Source organism: Bos taurus, chromosome 22, assembly GCF_002263795.3.
Source record: "Bos taurus isolate L1 Dominette 01449 registration number 42190680 breed Hereford chromosome 22, ARS-UCD2.0, whole genome shotgun sequence".
Classification (NCBI taxonomy): Eukaryota; Metazoa; Chordata; class Mammalia; order Artiodactyla; family Bovidae; genus Bos; species Bos taurus.
This window is the reverse complement of record NC_037349.1, coordinates 32,466,739-32,492,483: the sequence shown is the minus strand read 5'-3', so window position 1 is coordinate 32,492,483 and position 25,745 is coordinate 32,466,739. Positions and strand designations below refer to the sequence as shown.

Here is a 25,745-nt window from a genome sequence, read left to right as displayed (position 1 = left end):
GCTAAAGTACTAATTCAAGTACTATAAAATTTTTGTATTAGCAACTCCGCTACATGTTTTAAAATTATTTCTACATCAGTACAGAACTACTTACTAAATATATTTTTAAAATTTCAGTGAGAAAATTAGACAGTATATGATTTTTATTAATAAATAATGTGAAAGCATCAGTGGTAATGGTTTAAACATTAAATTCTTTTAAACATCCATGTCTTGGCTTTAATGTGCATATTGGCCTCTATGGCACTGAAGGTAAACACATGAAAATATTTCCTATTTCCATGCACAGGTGTTCAGCTATATACCGTTTACAAATTATTATGGACAAGGTAATTTTGCAATAATATTCATTTGGACAGCCACAATTAATATTAAATCAAGCAAGAAGTAGGCTATGTTGAACATATGCTCTAGATGTCAGTATTTAATGTTATTTAAAACTTAATTTTCTTATTTTTTTTAAGGGACATCTTTTTGTATAGTGGGTGCTCAAATGAAAACTGAAGAATGCATTCTTTGACCATATCCAAATTCTCATACAAGAGGGTATTTGTCTCCTCCTCTAAAAGAAGCAATATATTTGCTCATTAATCTCCCTCCCCAGGCACCATTTTCCGTATTACTAATGAAAATGCTCACAAGCACCAACCCCAAAATTTTGTCTTCAAGGGAAAGGTATAAAGTTAAAAAAGTGGCTCATATTTTAAAAAGTCAAATTCCAGCAACATTAATGCTAAAAATGACATCAGTTATATTTCTTAGCATCCACAAAGTATAATATTTTCATGAGTTTTCTATTAAGTGCAGATTTATTTTCCTTAAGAAGTAAAATGAAGTTTGAATAGTACAGTCTGTGGTGTGGTGACATCAGCAACTGCCAGTTCTTGCCCATCAACGAGTCCTAATTCTAAAAGAAAAAAAGCTAAATTAACCCAAGCAAAAAAAACATCTCAAGAAAAGAGATAACACATTCACAAACTATAGCAAAGTATGGTCTGAACAAACATCAAAATCCAGTTGTCTTTAATCAAGGTAATATTATATTTGATTTCACACAGATTTTTTAACTCTACTCAAAGATCAATTAATTCTATTAATGTTTCTTAAGATATAATTAATTAGAATGGTATTACCATTCAAAAGCATTAAGAGGAAATCTAAAATAGGCCTTTATTACTTTTACTGAAAAAAAAACCAGAAGAAATTGATTAGCATTAGTAAATACACTCATTTAAAATACCTTTCAATGTCTTGGAGAGATTTGGCCTTGTTCGTTCTTCAATAGAGGTTACTGACTAGAAAACAATAATGTAAAGTACATTAAGTGAAATTAAACTTTTAATTTAATTTGGGGGGGGAGGTGACTGAACACTGATCACCTGTAAGTAAAGTGTTCTATTTTTGCCCTCTAATGTGGCTGTGATAGCTGGAGATTTCATCTGCCTAAATTGTAAGAAAAAAAAATCAGAATCATTTTTCAAAAAAAACAATTCTAGTTTTTAAAGTTTTAAAATCACACATTTTTTTCTACAACATAACAAAAGTCCTGAACACTTACAGAGAAGCACTATTGGTTAGATAATCCAAAACCTCCTGCAGTTTAGCTGATGGAGAAAACTGAATGTTTTGAGGAAGCTGACTGCAAGCTGGGCAGTTTTCCTAGACATAAACACAAATCACAGTGACACATGTATCAATAACAGTGTAATTATAATGATGAAATAAAAATCAAGTTGTTTTATCATCAGTTTTTCATTTCCTATGAACAAATTTTTATATTTTAAACCTGCTTTTCCCAACGGGCCATTTTTCCTAAATTATTTCACTACACAGTATTTATTTTAGGCTCTATTACAAAAGACATATAGTAAATAGGGTTCTGGAAGTCAGAAAATACTCACAAAGGGTGTGGGAAATTTCATTCACATTTCCAACTAGTAATTAATATTTAAAAATCAAAGTATGCATAATCAAAAAAGCTTTCATTAGTATACTACTACTAACCTTTCTCTCTGCTTCAAATGTGTACGTGTACAGTCCATCTACATCGTTGAAAACCAAGTAATTATTAAGGGGAATATATGCGCTGTAATGAAAAAAGTGTTCATTTTTATATAACTGAGCCAGATCAAAACACAGACTTACATACATACTAAAAATGAAACTCATTACCTTGTGGCTATTTTAAAAACCTCAGTGGCACACACAGCTAAAGAGGAAAGAAAATAAAGATGCTTTAACTCAATGAAAATTAGACATTTAAAAACAGAAGTTAGTTATAAATCAGAACAGATAAATTTACAAAGCTATTGATTACAAATAGAAAAATACATACAAAAACACTATTATTTTTAAAAACTGAAAATATAACATTTTATATTTGTTTTGTATAATCCAAATGATAAAGTAACATTTTAAAGTAACATTACAAGTTTTCTTCCCTCTTCTTCAGATTGAGTAGCCTGTTATACTGCTTAAAAAGAAATGGCACTAAAATGTCTTATTATAGAGCATTTTATGTATGAAATAATGTAAGATGAGATATATACAAGGTCCAGTAACTTGTGGTTTTGGGGGCAGCTTAATTATACAACCATCCACCCAAGAAGATAATCAAATCCCCAAAACACTAGTTTTCTAAGATCATGTAGCTGCAGAAATACCAACTTAGGTACTGAAAATCTGAAGGGAAGGAAATAAAATTAAGTAGTGGCCATTTTTCCTCACCTGCAATGACTGCATTTGTGGACGCTACTGCAGGAATGATTCGTTTTACTACTCCTAAAAATATATTAATTAAAATATGGTTATTCCTTTTCTTAAAAAGTAGGTATCTTAAATTAGACAACGATTATTATTAAATATCATGTCCATTACTTGATTTTTCAGGCTTTTAGGTCAGAAAATAGACTTAAGTTTAACCATGAAACAATCTTCTTTCGCACTCACATTATTTTGTATTAACAGCATGTTCAGAATCCTAAGTTATAGTAGGAAAGATAATTCTTCACACTGTTTCATATAAAGATGTGACAATCATATATTAATAACTCCTAAATATTCGGGTGTTTATTTTGCTCCAAGAGTATGAAGATTAAATAAAATTTCAATGAATTTGCATAACATCATGTTAGTCTTATTACTCTGAGTTTGAAGATAAGGAAAATAAGGTTGCGAGAAATGAACAAGATCCACAGCTATACATGTTGTAAGAGATAGGGGTGATATATGAACCCAGATCTGCCCTAATGTACATAGTCTTAACTGATACAGTATACTATACTATCCTCAGTAAGGTTTGAGTAAAGTATGAGGAGTAAGAGCTAACTAGTTTTTCTTCATCTATTAGTTTTAGCCATTCTATTCACAAAAATTTAAGACAAACAGAAAAACTGCCCCTAAACACTTTGTTTCACTCTACAACATGGACTATACAAAATATTAAACACAGTTCTCTATTTCTACCCCACTTTTTTCATATTAGTATCCACAGATTAGGAATGACCAAAGCCCCACCTAAAATCATTTTTTAGGTACAAAATAAATATTCTTTAACTATATTTGTACTGTTCATTTTAGAAAACAAAAATTCTGATAAAAGTAGCTATATTATCTCAGACTGTGAGAGAGCCCTGAAAGATGTGTTTCCAAGATACTAGGTGTTGGCAGGTCAGGTTTTACAAACTTAAGAAAAAAGGCAAATATCTAAGAAGATGTGAAAGGAAGATAGTTAAGGAGCTGGAAAGCTGTTTTAAAAAATTAATTCTGACCATCTGACCATTATGTGCAATTTCAGAAAAGAGGAAATAGGGAGGAGCTAACCTCCTGGCGATTCCTGGAAGCTCTCCAGTGAACCACAAAGAGCAGGATGTAGTGGAAGGAGAAACAGGTTGTCACAAACAGTGAGAAGCTGAAGACACACTGCCCAATAAAAGACTGGACATCTCTTAGCCCTCAAAAAATCTGGATTCCACTTCCAATTTGGCTTCTCTACTCTTAGTCAAGGCCCTCAAACATCAAGCTAAGAACTATACACCAAGCCTTGCTAAAAGTATGGAAGGATAAATAAGACTACACACAGAAATGAGTTTGCACTTCCTGATCAGGACAAACGGAATTCATTTGTTAATTCAAACAATCAGCAAATAAATGTGGATTATATGCCAGATACCATTCTAGGTGCTGTATAGAGGAGCAGTAAAAAAAAAAATCTTACAGTGATGGAGCAGTCCATTAGACCGTCTCCTTGGGGAGGTGATCATTTGAATAGAAATCTAAACCATGAAAAAGACCCATTCATGCAATGACCTGGGGAAAGTGCAATTGTGTACATGGCAGCGGCAAAGGTCCCAGAACAGGGATGAATCAGAGTGTAAGGATGAAATATTCTTCATATAGGAAAATAAGGCTATGTGAATTCTGAGCAATTATAAAAAGGTAAAATAGTGAATGGTTTATAAGTCATTATCAGTTGGTATGATCAGGAAATCGTTAAGTTGATACCTGAGGGACAGGCAACCAACCCTGAGGGGAATCTAAGGAAGAGTATTCCAGGCGTAAGGATCAAGAGTTATTAAAGTTCTAAGGTGGGATCATGCTTGGTGTCCTCCAGGAACACAAAGCAGGTTAGAACAATGAGTGTACAAATGCAACAAGTAGTGTGTAAGAATAGAATTTTCAAATGACAGTACTAAAACATCAGTAAACATAAGGAAATAATTACAGAAGAGAAATGGCAGATTTTCAAAAAGACAAAGCTCTTTCTGGTGAGCTTAATCACCTTGGACAAAATTCTTGGAAAGGTGAACTATGAGTAGATACATTAAGAAACATTAGTCACTAAAACTCAGTGTTCAGATTGTTACTGAGACAAGTCACAAGACTACCTCATTTAGTTACCATGACTACTAGCTTTGGAGCCAAGGGAATGTGGAAGATAAGCCTCAATAGATCATCTGGAAAGGTCTTTCATGACATCCTTGTGAACAAGATACAGAAACATGAAGTACTCAAGAACATATGATCAACAGAAGGGAATAAATCTAAAAAGGTCCTGACCAGAAGCATGATTCAGTTTTATCTGTTCTCAGCCACTTTAGTCTAGTTAAAATTTTTAAGTATTTGGAAAAGAGATAAAAGATACTATCAAAACAAGTGATATGAAGCTAAAAAGAATACATTAAGTTGACAGGCATAAAGAACATATTAGGTTGGTGCAAAAGTAACTGGTTTTGCAGTGTTGAAATCTGCCATTTGATGTTGGAATACATTCTCAATAAATGTGAGTATGTTATACATCATTTTAATGTGCATTTCTCACTTTATGTTTTTTTACTAAATGACTTATTACTTGCTGTTTATTTTCTATTCATTTTAGACTATGGAAATGATGTTAGACAAAAAGCAAATAAGAGCAGTTTTCTTATTTGAGTTCAAAATGAGCCATAAAGCAGCAGAGACAACTCACAACATCAATACATTTGACCCAGGAACTGCTAACGAAGATACAGCGCAGTGGTGATTCAAGAAGTTCTGCAAAGGCGACAAGAACCTTGAAGATGAGGCGCATCATTGCCAACCACTGGAAGTTGACAATGACAATTGAGAGCCATCAACGAAGCTAAGCCTCTTACAACCACATGAGAAACTGCCAAAGAACTCAATGTCAACCATTCTATGGTCATTTGGCATTTGAAGCAAACTGGAAAGGTAAAAAGGCTCAATAAATGGGTGCCTCAAGAACTAACTGGAAATCAAAAATACCATCATTTTGAAGCATTATCTTCTCTTATTCTACACAACAATGAACCATTTCTCAATGGGATTGTGATGTACAACAAAAAGTGGATTTTATACGACAACCAGTGACAACCAACTCAGTGGCTGCCCTGAGAGGAAGCTCCAAAGCACTTTCCAAAGCCAAACTCACACCAAAAAAAAGGTCATGGTCACTATTGGGGGTCTGCTGCCCATCTGATCCACTACAGAATCCCAGTGAAACCATTACTGAGACATATACTCAGCAAATCAATGAGATGCACTGAAAACTGCGTCTATAGCCAGCATTGGTCAACAGAAAGGGCCCAATTTTTCTCCATGACATTCGACTACATATCACACAACCAACACTTCAAAAGTTGAACGAACTGGGGTACGAAGTTTCACCACATCTGCCATATTCACCTGATCTCTCGCCAACTGACTACCACTTCTTCAAGCATCTTGACAACTTTCTGCAGGGAAAATGCTTCCACAACCAGCAGGCAGCAGAAAACGCTTTCCAAGAGTTCGTCAAATCCCCAAGCATGGATTTTTATACTATAGGAATAAACAAACTTATTTTTCATTGGCAAAAATGTGTTGATTAATAATGGTTCCTATTTTGATTAATAAAGATGTGTTCGACCCTAGTTATAATGATTTAAAATTCACAGTTCAAAACTGTAATTACATTTGCACCAACCTAATACATATATATACAAACAGCAGGATGAGTTTAAGAATAAACTTAAAAGGACCTATACTTGAATATAAAGGAAAAAAAAAATGCCATCCCCCAAAACTGCCAAATCTGTAGCAGTGGGATATGGCTTAGCAATTGCATATGTGAAAAAAACTTCCAGATTTTAGCAGACAGTAACCTGAAGGAATCAAAAGTATAGCATCAATGTAAACCACAAACAAACAATACAAAACCCTGGCCTCCTCTAAAACTGCATCAATGCTCAGAAGTGTATCCTAAGACTCATCCTAGAGCATTGCATTCTCACCTGGATAGTTCAGAAAAGTATGGATAACTGAAATATGGTTAGAAGAAAATACCATGATGGGAATTTGAGTCATGGAAACATGTTGATGGGTTAAAGGAACTAGCAAGGTTGATGGGAGTGATAACAATTTGGAGGGTTCAATATGTTAAGGTCTATTACTTGAAAGAGAATTAAATTTACATATGGCATAAGCATATGGCATACTGGGACAATATCCAGCCCACACGAAAAAGATGGAGATTTTTCTTCAATACATAGAAGAACTGTCTTCACAATACTGTCCAAATGTGAAATGACTGCCCCAGAAATGGATAAGCTGCTCTTTCAGCAAAAGATATAAAGTGAAAGAATGGCTTGCCCTGGATGACTCAGGGACTCCTCCAAGCCTAAGTAAGTAAGATTCAATGATTAAATTTCTCCAAGTTAAAAAGTGCTATAATTCTAGTAAACTCAGTTTCCTTCTAACAAATTTGGGGCAGCTGGAAATGGTTATTTCCAGAGCACCTTTACTGAATCACAAAGGGATAGTATTATCTGAAATCACTTATCAATTATTTCGCCCAAAGCATCACATCCTCTGAAAAAGGGACCATCTTAAGATCGTTATTAATGAAAATTCACTAACTTACCTTGAGTGAGTCTATATGTAACACCTCTAATATTATATTGTGATGCTCTTTCCAGGGCTTTTTGGAAAATCCACTGAATATGATCAGGGTCATCACCATCTAATGGAACCCCTTCTGTCAGGAAAGAGGGGAAAAAAGGAATGGAAGACAGAAACATGTACACATAAATCAACGTATTTTTAAGGTAAATGTCCAAATAAATAATATAGACAAGTACCTTATGTAATTCTGAATTAGGAAATTAGGTTTATTACCTCCAAAAGGCTGCTCCTTAGGCCACTGCAATATCCTGACATACTCAATACAGTGTTCTGGTAGCCTGGGCATAGACGCAATGGTGCACATGGGAAAATTAACCTAAAAACACAGTTTGCCTTTTTTAGTGGATTTTAAATAAATTATTTTAAAATGTAACTTCTAGTTATGATCTAGTTTGTAAAGTTTCTTATAATTCATATTAGCCTTCCATTTACAGAAACAAAATATTTAATACTATTAAGAATGCTTCTGAAATTAACACAGCTGATCTAAGTCACTTCACTTAGGTTGATCTCTCTAAAAAAATAGGTTTGCCCTACACTTAAAAAAACATATAAAGTTAAGCTTTGTTAGAACATGGGAAGAATAGGAGTGAATAAATTCTCAAATATGAGTACCCTATTATGTTTAAGATTTAAACTTGAAGATATAAAATTAACCAAAACAAATAAATTTCAAATAAAAACTAATAAAATTATTCATAAATCAGACTTCTAAATGCCCTTTCAAGTGGAAATGCAGATTAAAGAGCTTCATCTTTGGAAATATCATTCTCATCTCTGGTGTCTTTATATACCTGAAACACAGGCAAAAACTAAACAAAACAAATTACAGCTCTATCCCAACATATAACTTTCTAACTGATCCCTTGATCCTTACTCTCTAAATAAAAAACTAATAGAAATGAATTACGAGAACAGAACAGTATCAAAATGATGATATTGAGTCTATGTATATGTGTGCTCAGTCACTCAACCGTGTTCAATTCTTGCAACCCCATGGACTAGAGCCCACCAGGTTCCTCTGTCCATGGAGTTTTTCTGGCAATACTGGAGTAGGTTGCCATTTCTTTCTCCAGCGGATCTTCCCGGACCAAGGGATGAAACCCAAGTCTCCTGCACTGCATGCAGATTCTTTACCACTGAGCCATCAGGGAAGATACATTATGTCTGTATCTTTCCTTAAATAGAGCAAAATTTCGTATTTCATCACCATTCTTCTTAGCATGCCTTTTAAAATATGGTTATTCCTAAGTAAAAATCCTCAATATTGACTAATCTTAATAATGCAACCCTTATTTCACCCCAAGATACTATCAAACAGATGCGGGGTGCTTTTGTGATTACCTGTGGTGGATATAGTTCCAGCGTGCATTCAATACAAGCAGTCATTCCAGGCAGAATCACCCGGGCATTTCCTTTAAAACCTTCTGTCCCCCCATCTATCAAAGGGACAATGGAGCTTGGATCTAATACACCATCTTCATAATTTAGAAGAGATATCTAGGAAAATTGTTTCAAGGGTTTAAAAGGAGAGGGGGATAAGAATTCAAAAAGGGAGAATGCTTTCAACAATTCTAAAAGTCAATCACATTACTAAATACTAATACACCAAACAAGGGATTACATTAGTAGCAGTTTACATCCAAACCTGCAAATTAATGACTGGCAATAAACAATGAACTACATCTATTACTGAAAATTGAATAAACCCTGATTTTTCAAAAATATGACACAAAGTCTCATTTTTAGTATGTTAAGAGCAGCAGGAAGAACTTCAGAGAACTGTAAAAACACTAAGTTTTTACCAGCATGCCATTTATCCATCTTCTGGCTATGATGGAGTCCAGTCCACATACAATTATATGAAATTCTACAAGAAAAAAAATGCAAGTTGAGTTTTTAAAAATGCAGCCACACAAAATGATTCACAATTTCTAAGAAACAAAAAACATTTTTCATTATAAAATAAACATACAGCTTCCAATCCTTGAGTAATCCTTACTCAGAACAGCATATAAAAACGCAGCTAATGGTGCCAACTAAGAATTTAAAAAGTTTGCCATCCTTTCAGTCAACAATATTCCTGAAAAGCCAACACCAAGAAATGAAAGCAAATAAAGAAATAGCAATCAAATAGCTAGCCATCTGTAAAGAGCAACTAAAAAATACAAAAATTTAGTGAGAATTGAATTTTGAGTGGAAAACTTACGTCGATAGAAAGTGTCGTTAAAATCCTGAATCTTGTTGAAATGTCTGAGTATAAGTAAAGGAACTTAAGCTGCTAAAAATTTTTAATTTGTAAGATGAATTCAACAATGCCACAGGATCAAATTATAAATGTATATTTAAAACAAGACATAAGTCATTAGTGTTCAAAGCAATGGAATTCAAGAAATCCAATAAAATGAAAACAATCCTACCTCCTAAAAAAACTGTTTTCTAAACACTCCTCTCCCCTAATGACATAGAATAGTTTCTCTCATCCCCAAGCTTCCATATCAGTATAACTGTATCTCTGTTATACTTTCTGCTGGTACTGCTACTGCTAAGTCGCTTCAGTCGTATCTGACTCTGTGCGACCCCCCATAAACTTTCTACTCTGCTGCAATTCTTATGTAAAACCATAAACTCTGGGAAAATAGAATGTGTGTCTTCACCCATCAGCATCAAGCAGAGGCAATAAAAATTTGTTTAGTGAAGGGAACGGGTATGCTATAGTTCCCACTTACAAAGGGGATTCGAATTCAAGGAGTTAACCTACTGCACAGATTAATACACTGTACACCTTAAATTTTTAGTTTTATATGTCAGACATAGGCAATTAAAAAAAAAGTTACTGCAAAACTAATTTTTAGAAAACACAGATGTTTCCAATAGCTTTTTCAGGTGCTAATGATTTGTTATTGATTTTTCCCCCTTGTTGGGGGGAAGGGTGAATTTTCTTCCTTTCTCACTAAACTCAGTTCTTCAAGTCTCTCTCTTTCTACCCAACCTGACCATATAAGCAGGCTTTCCCCAGCCTGGAGGGTGCCAAGAGAACACCACTCAAAACCAGCTAGGAGTGTGAATCATAGTACTTAACATCTGAACAGTACACAAAAAACAGTATGCAAAAAAACATTTTTTTTAATTGTTTCTAATGGAGCAATTTCATTTAGTAACACATAAATTACACTCCCCTAAAACAAATCATCCATTGCAGGCTTTAAAACCAAAATGGAGGGAGAAAAATCAAATCAATAAAATTAGAAACGAAAATGGAGAGATCACAACAGACAACACAGAAATACAAAGGATCATAAGACACTATTATCAACAATTATATGCCAATAAAATGGACAACGTGGAAGAAATGGACAAATTCTTAGAAAAGTACAACTTTCCAAAACTCGACCAGGAAGAAATAGAAAACCTTAACAGACCCATCACAAGCACGGAAATTGAAACTGTAATCAAAAATCTTCCAGCAAACAAAAGCCCAGGTCCAGACGGCTTCACAGCTGAATTCTACCAAAAATTTAGAGAAGAGCTAACACCTATCCTGCTCAAACTCTTCCAGAAAATTGCAGAGGAAGGTAAACTTCCAAACTCATTCTATGAGGCCACCATCACCCTAATACCAAAACCTGACAAAGATCCCACAAAAAAAGAAAACTACAGGCCAATATCACTGATGAACATAGATGCAAAAATCCTAAACAAAATTCTAGCAATCAGAATCCAACAACATATTAAAAAGATCATAGAAAAAAAAAATAATAAAACCAAAATGGAAAAGAGGGACAATACATAGTATGTGTGCTCTAGATTTTTTTATTATTATTATTCTGGCCTACAAATAAAGAAATATGTTCAATTCTAGCCCTCACCCACCAACACCCTTATTCCTTTTGAATACCAGGCAAACGAGAGGTATGCTAGAAAACGAAGTCAAAAGAGAACCTGAGCAAACATTAGCGGAACAAAAATAGGAGACCCAGGAGCCAGACCAAGAAATGCCATCTCCTGGATTTCTACAAAATACCCAAAGTTCCCCAGATCTAAACAAGGGAGACAGACAAAAGAGTCTACACACTCTTTTTTTCTCTTTCTCCCTATAAGGACATGCATTTGCATGTTTAAACTTTTTATTTTTGCAAAGACAGTACACAGTGTCCCGTATTTCTTTCATGCCGTTTCCCCTAGGGGTTACATCATATAAACTACAGTACCACAGCAAAATTACAAATGTGACACTGGTACAATGTGTGTGTTAAGTTCTGTCATTTAAATACATGTAGATCTGTGTAACTACAATTAAGATGCGCAACTCTTACAGCACCACAAATATCTCCCTCCTGCTGCCCCTTTCGGAGAAGGCGATGGCACCCCACTCCAGTACTCATGCCTGGAAAATCCCATGGACGGACGAGCCTGGTGGGCTGCAGTCCATGGGGTCTCGAAGAGTCAGACACGACTGAGCGACTTCCCTTTCACTTTTCACTTTCATGCATTGGAGAAGGAAATGGCAACCCACTCCAGTGTTCTTGCCTAGAGAATCCCAGGGACGGGGGAGCCTGGTGGGCTGCCGTCTATGGGGTCACACAGAGTCGGACACGACTGAAGTGACTCAGCAGCAGCAGCTGCCCCTTTACAGTCACATCTGTCCCCTCCAACATGCCAAATCCCTGGCAATCACTAATGTGCTCTCCATCTCTGTAATTTTGGTATCTGAAGGTTATATGCAATCATACAGTATATGATCTTTTGAGACCAGCACTTTTCATTTAGCATAATACTCTTGATATCCATCCAAGCTGCACCTCATTAGTTAGTTTTTTATTGCTCAGTATTATTGTACTGAGTACAATAATTGTATATTGTATACACAGTATAACTGTAATACAGGTTAACAATTCAGCTACTGATGGATGTTTGAGTTGTTGCCAGTTTTTGGCTACTTGCAAATAAAGCTACAAACGTTGGAGAATAAGTTTTTATACAGGTGGTAGGTAAATGCCCAGGAATGAAACTGCTGAGTTGTATGGAAAGTATATATTCAAATTTTTTAAAAATAGCCAAACTATTTTCCAGATGACTATCATTTTACACTTCCAGTTTTCCTGTATCTTTGCAAACATTCACTACTATTTTTATGTCAGCTATCCTAAAAGGTGTGTAGTAATCTCACTGTGATCATAAGCTGGATCTCCCTTAAAGCTAGTGATACTGAATATCTTATCATGAGCTTTTTACTATTTTCTTTAGTGAAATATCCCTTCATATTTTTGGTCCATTTTCTAACTGCTTTTTACTGTTATGAGAGTTCCTTATATATTCTTGATGAATCCTTTGTCAGATACCTACTTCATAAGTATCTCCTAGTGTGTAGCTTATCTTGTCATCCTAACAGGATCCTTCACAGAGCACAAGTTTTTAATTTTGATGACACTCAATTTACCATTTTTTTTCCTTTTATGGATTATTCTTTTCATGTGGTCTATGGATTTTTATCAAACCCTACATCCCAAAGCTATTTCTTATCTTCCAAAGTTTACAGGTTTACATTTTATACTTAACCTATGATCTGAGTTTATTTTTGTAATTTGAGTTTTGAGATGCATTTTTTTTTTTTTTTGCTACCACAATTTACTGAAGAGATGGTCCTTCCCAGAGAGAATTGTTTTTACACCTCTGTCAAGTATAAATTGGGCATACTTGCATGTGGCTATTTCTGGTTTCTCTATTCTGTCCTGCTGATCTGTGTCTATACTCTCTCCTTGGCAACACCACAGTCTTGATTATTGTACTTGGATAACAACTCTTGAAATTGGCCAGTGATTCCTCCAACTTTATTCTTTCACAGTATTGTCTTAGATAATCCTTAGCTCTATCCATTTTAGAATAATCCTGTTTGGAGCAACAGAAAAGTTTGCAGGAATTTTGATAGAAACTTGTATACAAATTGTACACAAATCTGGGGCTAAGTGACAACTTTACTATGTTGAATCATCCAGTTCTTGAACACTATCATTCCATTATTTAGATCACTTTTGATTTCTTTCATTTGCATTTTGCAATATTCAGCATACAAGACCCATACTTATTTTGTTAGATTTCTCCTTTGAGTGGTTATAAATGGCACTGTAGTTTAAACTTCAGTTTCCATGTGTTCACTGCTAGTATTTGTGTATGTCAACTTTTGTATCTTGTGGTATTTCCAACATAACAAATCCCATTTCCTAAGTTTCTATAAAATACTAAAAGTTCCCTGGATCTAAAGGTATGGGAATCAACAAAGTGTGAATAATCCTTTTTTAAAACATGTTTCTTATAAAAATATATTTATTCTGACACACTTTCCATTTGATTAATAATATACTGACTCTTTACTTTGCCTGCTATGGTAAGGCGATACAAAGATTACCAGTATCCAGCCTACAAACTTAAGAGTCTAGTCGAGGACATATGCAATTGAAATTTAAATTAAAGACAATAGGCAAATAAATGAAGGTACTTGCTACCTAAGTTTAATTTAGGGCAAAAAACATTTTATATAACCTGAAAAGAAAAGATTGAAAGGACATTAAAACAAAGTGTTACCAAAAGATATGTCAGTAATAAGCTTACTGCTGCTGATGATTTTTTCTGCCTATCTGTATTCTCTGTGTTAAACATCTCTTGTATAATAATAAAAATAATAAGCTTCAAATAGTTAAGTATTGAGTAACTTATTTGTCAAAAGGATACGGAACTACATTGCAATTAGGAATTCTGTCATTTAGAAATTCTGCAGCAACTTCAGCCTTAGGTCTTCCAACATCTTTAGGCCTACAGAAAAAATTATATTTAAATTATTATTCATGATATAAATCTAGGTTATCTACATAATCTACTTTCACACATAAAAATATCCACAGTGAATTTATCTAGAGGCTATTTAGAAGGAATATTTTTACCTAAGTATTTCTGGTGAATAATGAGTCATTCAACACTAAATGTAAACCCTTGTTGATATTCCAAATTAAGTATTTTTAAGTACTAACAAGTCTAATTAAGTATTTCAGTGAAAACATGAATTTTTTTAAGTTAAAGTGTAACAACAGCATGTTTCCCAGACGGAAAAAAGTATCCCAGATCCATAGATTTCCATGTCTTTGCCCTGAATCCCAGAACTTCAAGGTGTTACTATGCAGGTCTTGGCAGAAAAATAATCAAGGGATCCTAAAGATGCAAGAATGTTCATATACATTCTTCCCCTTCTTCCCATGTATGCTAATTAACTAGTAAATGCTGAATCCCATAAGCAGCCATAACTATGTTTTTTGAAGGAATAATTTCAAAGGCAGTACCTAGAATTGCAAATGTTACCACTATCTTCAAGAAGGTAAAAATAAAAGACCTCAAAAGGTTACTCCTAGATAATAACCACAATTACAGACAGGACAGGACATGAGTTCTCTCTTCTAATCTCAGTATGAATGATATTTTTCTTTCCTAATATTTTCTCATTCTTCCATGGGAATAAATCACTCCCTCAGGTATACATAATAAGCACTTCATTACTACTTTTTCACAACATGATTTTTGGTTATATACATAGGTCCATCATAACTACCAGACTATGAACAACGAAGAAAGTTACCATACTCTTATCTCTTTGTACTCCTTCCTAGCTAAGCACAGAGTAAACACTTGAAAAATAAATGAAAATTAAACAGTCATTGTGCACATTAGAAATCGTTTTTTATTTAAAATTGGAATTTTTAACATGTATCGGAGAAGGCAATGGCACCCCACTCCAGTACTCTTGCCTGGAAAATCCCATGGACAGAGGGGCCTGGTGGGCTGCAGTCCATGGGGTCGCTAGGAGTCGGACACGACTGAGTGACTTCACTTTATTTTTTCACTTTCATGCATTGGAGAAGGAAATGGCAACCCATTCCAGTGTTCTTGCCTGGAGAATCCCAGGGATGGGGGAGCCTGGTGGGCTGCCGTCTATGGGGTCGCACAGAGTCAGACATGACTGAAGCGCCCTAGCAGCAGCAGCAGCAGCAGCATGTCTATATATGGCTGAGTCCCTTGGCTATTCACCTGAAACTACGACAACGCTGTTAATCAGCTATATCCCAACACAAAATGTTTTTGGTGCTAAATAAAATGCTAAAAATAAATAAAATAGGAATTTTAAAAAATGCTTTAACAGGTCAAATTTCTTCTCTCCAATAAGGCAGAATGCTTTTTTGACTCAAAACTTCTTGTAAGAGTTTTATTCTTTGTCCAAACTTGTTATTACAAGAGACTCTAGCACAAGTCAAGCAACTTGATTTCAGTATTACATCCAACTACCCTAGACAGAGCTCTTTAGGTATACGGAGTAGATAAAATAGTTCCAAGAATCTTTCAGACTGTGTATTATATGTGCTTTCATAATTGATCCCCAAAAAAGAACTCTAAGATGGTTTCTGTGGGAACTGCTACTTTACCATCCCAGAATTAGGGGATTCAATTGCTCCTCCAAAAAACTGTATTTTGAGTAAAATGGCCTTTCATACACATCATCCTTGCAAGAATGGCACTGTTATACAACAACAACACGTCATCCTTGCAAGGTATCTTGGCCTAACCTGGAAAACAAGAACCTATTGTGGGGTTTGCTCTGAAATTAAATTAAGTAGTATAGATAAAGAGCTCAGAAAGTACTTAATATATCCTAAGCACTTCACAAATCTTCATTGTCACTATGATCTGCAATCATTATTTCAGCCCTATATTAAAGGGCATAGCTTATTATCAATAACCAATCAATTTGGTGGTGTCATTTCAAGAGCAGTCCTACACTAAATATTTGTCCGACTGGAAAGGGCCCACATACTTTTTCTATCAAGAGAAGAGAAATATCAAGGGCTTAAAAAATATACAAAGAAAACCTTAAAAGTTAAATGTAGGGTTCACCCTACAATTACAATACTTCATTAACTTGACTTAGTTTAACCCACCCTTCAACCTGTTTAAGATCTTTCCCAAAGTTAATTTTATCTTTTCTGCTACCTAACCTCATCCTGCATCCTGCTCAGACTACTTGAGCACCTTTTGTCAGTACTCTATGATCACTAGAGAGAGAGAAAAAAGTCCTTATCTCTGTGCCATTCTTAGTCCCTCAGTCGTGTCTGACTCTTTGTGATTCCATGGACCCACCAGGCTTCTCAATCCATGGAGATTCTCCCGGCAAGAATACTGGAGTGGGTTGCCAGGCTTTCCTCCAGGGGATCTTTCCAACCCAGAGATCGAACCCAGGTCTCCCACATTGCAGGCAGATTCTTTACCATCTGAGCCACCAGAGAAGCCCATCCGTATAATTCTTTGAGTAACAAATACACACTTTTATCTAAGCCATTCAAGTCCCTAAACACTACATAGTATTATTCATTAACGAACTTTTCCTCAGATCTGCATGTAAGGACTACTTCTAGAATTTAAAGTCACTCCACATAAGTTGCTCTTAGATGTTTACTGCGTTTCACTTATACCTAAGGTAATTATCCCTCTCTGTTCCATTTCACTTGCTCCTGGGTTTTTTCTCCTTAACTCACCATCTTATTTCACCTTCTATAAAAAGTTCAAACTGTGTCATAACTTCACTGCCCCAGAGTCACCCCTCAAGTCTTGGCTCATAAGTCTCTACCAATATATCTCACTAGGGCCTAATATATATTTACTGTTCTTTTATGAAATCAACAGGAGGCAAAGAGTGGAACTCGGTGTCTTCAAGGCACAATCATCCCAAAGATCACATTCACCTTTTGGACATTTCTTTAAAATCAACAAAAACATGTATTTGTTTACAGAACTATTTTTGCCATAATGCCCAAAATTTTCCTGCAAAATTTACCTAAGACAGGAGTGACAGTTCTTAACAAAATTAGCATTATCCTCTCAGCAGTTTTTTATTAAACTGAAAATGTACTCAAATTTGAATGATTACCACAATTTTAAAATAGGATATTAAAACTCACCTAAATAAAAATTGTCTATTCAGATTGGAAACATCTATAGTGTCCATGTCTATAACGTGAATCTGTCTAAAACCAGACAAGGCCTGTGAAAATAAAAGAAAAAAAAAATCTAATTAAGCAAAAGGCTCATCACATTTGTAATTTTTAAATTTCTTTTCAATGGTCTTAAATCTACAAGTTCTCAGTAATAAGTTCTGCACAACTGTATTCAATGGTTAGAGTCATACAAGGTATATAAAACTCAGGGTTCTTATAAAGGTCAAAAAAGTGTAGCTACTCAGTTTTAAATAATCCATAACCCAAAGAGAATAACTCAAAATTTCTATGGTTGTTTCATAATCCCATAAACACATCTGTTAAAGTTTGTTTTGCTGCTGCTGCTGCTAGATATTTTAATTTTACTATTCTTACTACTTAACTATAGTTGCTATTCTTTTCTAGAATACTGTTGAAAGTAATTCCTACAAGATTTATATTACTGTAAGCATGCTGCCAATCAGAAATAACTGTAAGATTATAAACATACACACACACACACACACACACATATATATATATACACCCTGGACATGTAGAAGAAATACCTTAAAAGGAGAATGAAGAGCAAGCAATCAAAGAGCTAGAGAAAAGCAACAAAACTCTTGTGTTTCAATGATAATGCCACATAGTTTAACAGTACAAGGTGTTCAAACTTACTAGCAGATTAAAAAAAAAAAAAATAGGTCTCAAGACTCAATTATGCGTCTCTGGTCATGGTCAGTTTACTTACGTAATCAAATTGAATCACCTGGTAATAATTTCACCATTTTTCTGCCCTCTTTATAGTAAGAGCTGTCCATACTTTCATTCTCAAATTCCTCTCTTGCACTTGCTGTCAACAAGCTCTCACTGCACTGAAAACCACACTTGTCAGTCACCAGTGACCTCCCATCACCAACTCTTACTCTCTGACATGACCCATCTCAAGTATTTGGCAGGGTATATGGATCCTTTCGCCTCCTTGAAACACTTTCTTCACCTGGTCACCTCACTCACAAGAATTTGAACACTTTTTAAAAATTGGTTTCCCATTCACTACTCACTCAAGAGTTTCCCTCCTCATTTACTGGCCAGAATTTGGGGCGCCCTTGCACTTACTAGTTCTGGTTACTTATGGCGATTTCAGACCATCTTGTAAGGTAAACCATCGTCTAACAGATACTAATATCTGAAATTTAACAGCTTCCAAAACCAAAGCCAATCACCCTTGCTGACCCAAACCAGCAAATCAGTTCTTTACCCAGCCCCCCTCACTTCAGTGAAAGCCAACTCCATCTTTCCAGCTGCTCACAGCAAAAACCTTATCATGTCAGCCTTGACTCCTCTTATGTCCCACACCAATCCACCAGCAAATCCTATTGATTTAATCTTCAAAACATCCATAATCCAACCTCCTCTCACCACCTCCAGTACAACTGCCCTCTTCTAAGGGACTACCTATCACCTCTCACCTAGGCGACTTCAACAACCTTCAAACCAGCCTCTCAGCTTTCTGCTCTGTTCTTCCTCTTGACTTTTCTTAATACATCAGCCACAGCGACCCACATTAAAGTTGTATGGAGTCAACTCACAGACTTAAACCTCCTCCAATGACTTTCTGACTGGGAGTAAAAGGCAAAGTTCTTACAGCAGCACCTCAAGCCTTTCATGACTCACTCCAAGCTCATTTTGTTATCTCATCCTCCTAGAAAATTCCTTTTCCTCACTTCTGCTTTAGCTACAATGACCTCTGTGTCCTCCTGGAACATAACAGTTATGTTCCCACTTCACAGCTTTTGCACCTGATACTTCCTCTGCTTAGAATGTTCTTGCTGACCTTTTTGCCCAAATAGCACCTTTTTGTGAACCCTTTCCCCTCCCGCCAGGCTATATTACATCCTTCCTTTCTCCATAGCATTTAAGCATTTATTACCATCTGACATACAACATAGTTCACTTGTCTGTTCTTTCCACTAAAACAAAAGCCCTCAGCATACAAACGCCTGTTTTGTTCAAGGCTATATCTTTAGCATATAAAACTGTACCTGGTATATAGAGAAAGAGGTTCAATAAATATTTGCTCTATCAATAATACTAATGTCATGTCCTTTATTTTAGAATGAGCCTTTGGTGGCTTACGATTAATTCAAAAAATATGCATGCATATCTCTTGTTATCTATGTGTGAAACAAGCAAAGTAACAAGTGGTAAAATTGAAAACCCAGTTTTCTTCTATGTAAGAGATTATTACAATGCACTGAATAACAAGCCACTTCTGAAGTTGCTTGATGACTACTCCTCAGATCTAACTTCTAATTACTTTACATTTTAAACTGGTATCTATCACATTTCCAAGTAACAGCTCTGAAATGGAAAAAGCTAACTATTTAGGAGATTTGTGTATACAATACCTATGAAAACCACAGTATCTTTCCTAAATCCTTTGGTTCTTATGCTGCAAGGGTATTTGTATCTAATAAAGTACTGTTTTGGCATCCTATCACAGGGCACATCGTGTGTGTGTGTGTGTGTGTGTGTGTGTGTGTGTGTGTGTGTGTGTGTGTGTGTGTGTGTGTGTGTCTCTCTCTCACAGGGCACATGGTGTGTGTGTGTGTCTCACTCACAGGGCACATCATGTGTGTGTGTGTGTCTCTTTCTCACAGGGCACATGGTGTGTGTGTGTGTGTGTGTGTGTGTGTGTGTATGTCTCACTCTCTCTCTCACAGGGCACATCATGTGTGTGTGTGTGTGTCTCTCTCACAGGGCACATCGTGTGTGTGTGTGTGTGTGTGTGTGTGTGTCTCTTTCTCACAGGGCACATGGTAGGGGGGGGGGGTGTGTGTGTGTGTATGTCTTGCTTTCTCTCTCACAGGGCACATCGTGTGTGTGTGTGTGTATCTCTCACAGGGCACATCATGTGTGTGTGTGTGTGTGTGTGTGTGTGTGTGTGTGTGTGTCTCTCTCTCTCACAGGGCACATCATGTGTGTGTGTGTGTCTCTCTCTCTCACAGGGCACATTGTGTGTGTGTGTCTCTCTCTCTCACAGGGCACATGGTGTGTGTGTGTGTGTGTGTATGTCTCGCTCTCTCACAGGGCACATCATGTGTGTGTGTGTGTGTGTCTCTCTCTCACAGGGCACATTGTGTGTGTATGTCTCTCTCTCTCTCATAGGGCACATCATGTGTGTATGTGTCTCTCTCTCTCACAGGGCACATTGTGTGTGTGTGTGTGTGTCCACGCGCACTCAGTCGTGTCCAACTCTGTGTGATCCCATGGAATGTAGTGTAGCCCACCAGATTCCTCTGTCCATGGAATTTTCCAGGCAAAATACTGGAGTGGGTTGCCATTTCCTTCTCCAGGGGATCTTCCCAACCCAGGGATCAAACCTGCATCTCCTGCATTTCCTACATTGACCAGCAGAGTCTTTACCACTGTACCATCTGGTAAGCCCTATATGATACATACGGCTATTTATTTTGTGTGAATACTTCAAATTCACTAAGGACATACATCATGATGATCTGCAATGCCCACAGAACCAAGCATAGCACTAAGTACCAGGAAGTGTATTAAGTTTTTGCAGTCTCACTAGGAGTGACATTAGTGTTTCCTAGCAAAAGTAATGTGCTTATTTATATTTAAATTTAGGTCCCAAGGCTGACTATTTAGATCCTTCATCTGGCTGTTACCTGCTTCATTTTCTAAGGAGTATGCTCTACCATTTCCACTTTTCCACATACTAATCAGAAGGCAAGCATACAACAGCTCCAAATCAATCTTCCCCTAACCATTTTTGTTAAATAAACTGATAAAATCTTATAAAGATCTACTTTGTAGTTATCAGAAGTCAATGAAACTAATTAAGTCACAAATTATGGATTCCATCCAATACCTAGGAATAGCTTCATTAAATAGTACCCTCTCTTGAAATGATGTTCTTTTAAAACAGACTGACCAAAACTAGAAAAAAAAGGTTTAGCTCTCCCATATTTTATGGGTCTACTACCATATGGTTATTAAAAAAATTACTGTATGATTAGATCATGTAATGACACAATGAATGGTTCAGTGAAATACTTGACTAAAAATTGATGGCCTGGATTAGATTCCAGGCACAACACCATAATCCAGAAAAAACCTGTCATTTAACATCCCTGAACCTGTGTCTTACTCTCTATAAAATGAGTCCTATTCACCTAAGTGGATTATTCCAAGGGACATACAAAATAATAAATACTTTGAAATCACATGTGAAATATGAATTAACAGTTTTGCTATTTACTTCTCTGAATTAATGAGCACTTTGCAAGAGGAAACACAAAAATGTGCTGGATAAAAAGAAGAGAAGAAAGGAGAAATAAAAATGTCTATCAATCATTACTTTATAGCCAAGGACTTTAGGGTTTAAAAAGTTAAGTTACATCATCATTTTAATTACTATCTGGAATTTGACCTGCTAAACTTATCCGACAAAGGCTCAGGAGAAACAGTTAACAATCATAATAAAGAAATGACAGAAAAGGAAAAAGGTTTAATTATCATAGAGAAGGAAAGTACATATTTTATATATATATTACCAGGTTTTTCAGGAGCTCACATCCTAAGCCGCCAGCTCCAATGACTAGAACTTTACATGTATCTAACAAAAACTGGAGAGACTGTAAAGAACGAAAAGGCATATTAAAATCTAGTTCATAAAAACCATAAGTACCATCAAAAAAGCAACAAACTATAAAAGAGTTTCTCTGTTTCCATGAAAAATGCAACTGAAGATAAAGAGCAGCCTTTGAAATTAGTAAATTATTTAAATTTATGAACAAGGTAGAACCAGAAATTGTATAACCCTAATGATTTCTGAGAGTTCCAACTTTAATGTTGCTAAATTGAGTTTTATTGGTTGAAATTTAAAAAGCTACTATTTCTAACAAGAAAAAATATGCCTAGAGTTGTCTCTTTTTTTAACTTTGAAAGGAGAGCATCATACTCAATTATTTAATTGACTTCTTAAAAACAGAAAAGTGTAAAAATTGTAAGAACTGAAGATCAAGCACTGCACAAGCTGTCTAGAGGTCTTTAAAAAAAAGGGGTAAGAACAATAACAGCTGCTTTTCCATAGAGTTCGTTACACTTACAAAACAGGAGATGGCAGGAAGAAAAAACAGGTAAAACTCTTATTTTTTGCCTATCAGCAGAAATATGATTTGAAACAACCACTTAACACAAGAATCTTAAATTATTAGCTCCCTGCCTCAACCCCGCAAAAAAAGAAAATCAGAAGCATGAGAAAATATGCTGGATTATCCAAAGAAATACAGAAGACTGTCAATTTTGTCCAAGATTACTCAGGTTATTCAGATAAGACGAGTCAAACCTAAGAGTCTGCACCTTATCTTCAGGAGCAGCACAATACTTCTATTTCAAAACAGTATCTCTTCATCAACATAAAAGGAGATAAAAAATGTACTGCAAAGGAATATTTCCCATCCCATAATAAAAAAAACAAGTTGTCTCTAATTGAACATTTGCTTTAAGTCAAAAACTACCAGTTCCAAATTCTACTCCTCTATGATACAGCAGTCACGTATTTTTTATACTTTTTAACAGGCAATTAATTATATTGAATTCTAAGTAATTATATATAAATTAATTATATTCAATTCCAAAACTAATTATATTCAATTCTAAGTAAAGATACTCATTTCAAATAAACTTCAAAATTTAAGCAAGCACATCTGTATCTCTATGAAAGTTAAATTTTTTCATAGCAGGGATTAAAAAGGTGTGTCTCAAAAGTAATTTTAAACTGGAATTTTAAATGAAGTATAACATAATTTTAAGTGAGGTTATGAAGTTATTTTACTCTTAAAAATTAACATATTACATTTGAAAAATGTGAAAATAACTCAAATATTATTCAGATAAAATCAGTTGCAAATATTCTATTTACTATTTCAAGATAACTTACACAATTCTATTAGTATTTTTATTATAAGAGTAAATTAAAAAGGAAGCATCTTATTATATTTGCAACATAAAACTATTAGAGGAGTTATTTAAAAATAAACATTTCTCACTTCAGTGCTCGGTTCGAAATCAGGGTGTGTGAAGGGTCCAGATCGCTCGAGGAACTTCTTTACATGGTTCCAGCGACCTTCCCAGTCTCCAGTGTCCCCACACCCACCATCAACAGCCATTCTGCACAGAACACAGTAAATTCAGCTGCAAAGATCAGTATGAAAAAGCCACACCTACAACTAATATGGTTTCCCCAAATGAAAAGGTAACCACACCAGACCTTCTCAAATACAAAGGGTAATATTCAACGTAGTTACGCTTATGCTTTTATTGTCTTTTCTTGCTATTATATAGTTTATGTAAAGGTAAGAACAGATTGAGGAAATAATCAATATGTTTCTGGGTTCCTACAATAACCTAAAATCAAACTTGGGATACTGATCTATCAGCGAGAAATGGGCTTTCTAAACATTTGGAACTTACTAAACACTGCAAACTGCCCAAACTATTCTATAAAGAGCCTTGGAACAGAAAATACAAGCTACAAGAAAATACAAAAACCAAAAAAATCCCTCCACTTCCAGAATCCTAATGCTTGACATCTAACATAACTCATGTGTCCTTTCCAAGTTTGAAAGGTATAACTTATTTCTGATGAGAGAAACATCACATTTTTCTCTGAGGTCCTAATTTTCAAAAAAGAATCTCTTAGGACTATAAGGTGGCTTCTATTGCCACTAAACACAGGCAATGTTTCAGATTATAATTATGTCACAGGTAGGCAATACCATCTATAAACCTTTTAGAACATACAATCTAGTAAGGAGGGACTCTTCTAACAAAATATGTTTTCTATTCATTGCAAGACTCAGGTTTCCTTATAACTATTTTTAATTTTCAAATTTCCTACAACCCCACAATTTCTACCTTCAAACATATTTAGTAATACCCAATTTTTACAAAACGGACCAAGTATTGCCTAGCAATAAAGACCACAGGGTTTGACGTCACAGCTGGATTTGGTTCCACAATTAATAGTATTGTGACCTTCAGCAGATTACTGGACAGCCATAAACCTCATCTATAGCTTGTCTGTAGCTACTTCTTAACGTCAAAATGATAGAGATAATCCACATAGAGGCCTTAGTACAATACGTGGTATATAGTAAACATTCAAATTGTAGCTGTCATTTTAAGCAAAAGTGGAATGAAATGAAAGGTGGGAAGAAATGTGAAACGAAACTTGTTCCAAGTCCTCTTGCGATTGAAATTCAACTTTCTGAGATACCTAAGGCCCTGCTACTGGGGACTGCCACAGAAATGACTAACTCACCACGCCCACTGTTAGAGCACTTTCTTCCTGTCCCAAGTAAGGAGGAAGAAAAAATAGGTGATGCTGCCCGGGGTGTAACACACTTCGTTTAAACCTGTCTCACTACCACAAAACTAGGCATCTGATATGAAATAAGGTGTGTAATATATGGACAATATAAGCTCTCGGGAGGCAACACTCTCCTTTCAGAACCAATGATATTGCAAAAATGACTGAAGTGCTTAGTACGATACCAGACTTTAAGTTCTCATCGAAAGTTTGCAAAAATACTATTGTCTCAGTGTTTTCGAAAGGCCAAAAAACGGCCCATCGTCCGTTTCATGTTTTGATAAGACTCCCTTCTCACAAAGTCTCGGCTCTGACAATCTGGGATGGAGGAAGAGAGGGGCGCAAGGGTCCTTCCGCAAGACCTTTCGGTCAGGCACCCCGGCGGGCCGGCGCGGACCCTGAGCGCGGTACCCGGGCCCAGCGCCCGCCCGAGACAGAGACCGGGAGGGCCCGCCGGGCCCCTGGGGCTGCGGGCGGGGGTCGGGGGATGAGGCCGCGCGGCCTGCGCTCCGGGTGCCCCCCCTCCCAGCCCCCCGGGCCCGCTGCGGCTGGTCCCCTAGGCCTGGGGTGAAGGGAGGCGGGGGCCCCCGGAGAGGGCCCCGGCCTCCCGGCAGCACTAACTTCTCAGCCAGCAGCTCCTCTATTCTCCTTCTTTTCTTCTCCCTAAAAGAAAGAGAGAATAAAAGAAGGGTCAGCATCACGCTACACATTGGGCGCCGCGAGGGGATGGGGGGCGAGGGGACGGGGCGGAGGGTGGGAGGACCCCGGGTGGAGGCGGCGACCGCCCACCGCCGCGCTCTCTCACAACCCAGCCCGGCCCGGGGCGCCTGCAGAGCCCGGGTACTTACGGCTCCTCGCCATCCGCCATATTGTTCTCCGCCTCTTCCCAGGCACCC

At 36.3% G+C, this 25,745-nt stretch overlaps 1 protein-coding gene across 4 annotated transcripts; it reads right to left on the bottom strand.

Moving 5' to 3' along the window:
- Nucleotides 1-125: 125 nt before the first annotated feature.
- On the bottom strand, nt 126-25,727 carry UBA3 (ubiquitin like modifier activating enzyme 3). 4 transcript variants are annotated; one of them, XM_005222649.4, is made up of 18 exons: nt 25,698-25,727; nt 25,471-25,512; nt 23,528-23,648; nt 22,031-22,111; nt 17,436-17,518; nt 14,170-14,250; nt 9,650-9,693; nt 9,246-9,310; nt 8,785-8,940; nt 7,654-7,756; nt 7,400-7,510; nt 2,728-2,781; nt 2,173-2,209; nt 2,005-2,086; nt 1,559-1,659; nt 1,380-1,443; nt 1,241-1,295; nt 126-907 (listed from the first exon to the last, which is right to left on the bottom strand). In XM_005222649.4, exons 1-18 carry the CDS (start codon nt 25,715-25,717, stop codon nt 819-821), a joined length of 1,389 nt encoding a protein of 462 aa, XP_005222706.1. In that variant the 5' UTR covers nt 25,718-25,727; the 3' UTR covers nt 126-818. The 4 variants fall into 4 exon arrangements, with proteins under 4 accessions (XP_005222706.1, XP_005222707.1, XP_024838398.1 ...); NM_001075574.1 differs by having other exon boundaries at nt 791-907; nt 7,400-7,513; nt 25,698-25,724; XM_005222650.4 differs by lacking the exon at nt 25,471-25,512 and having other exon boundaries at nt 7,400-7,513.
- Nucleotides 25,728-25,745: the final 18 nt, after the last annotated feature.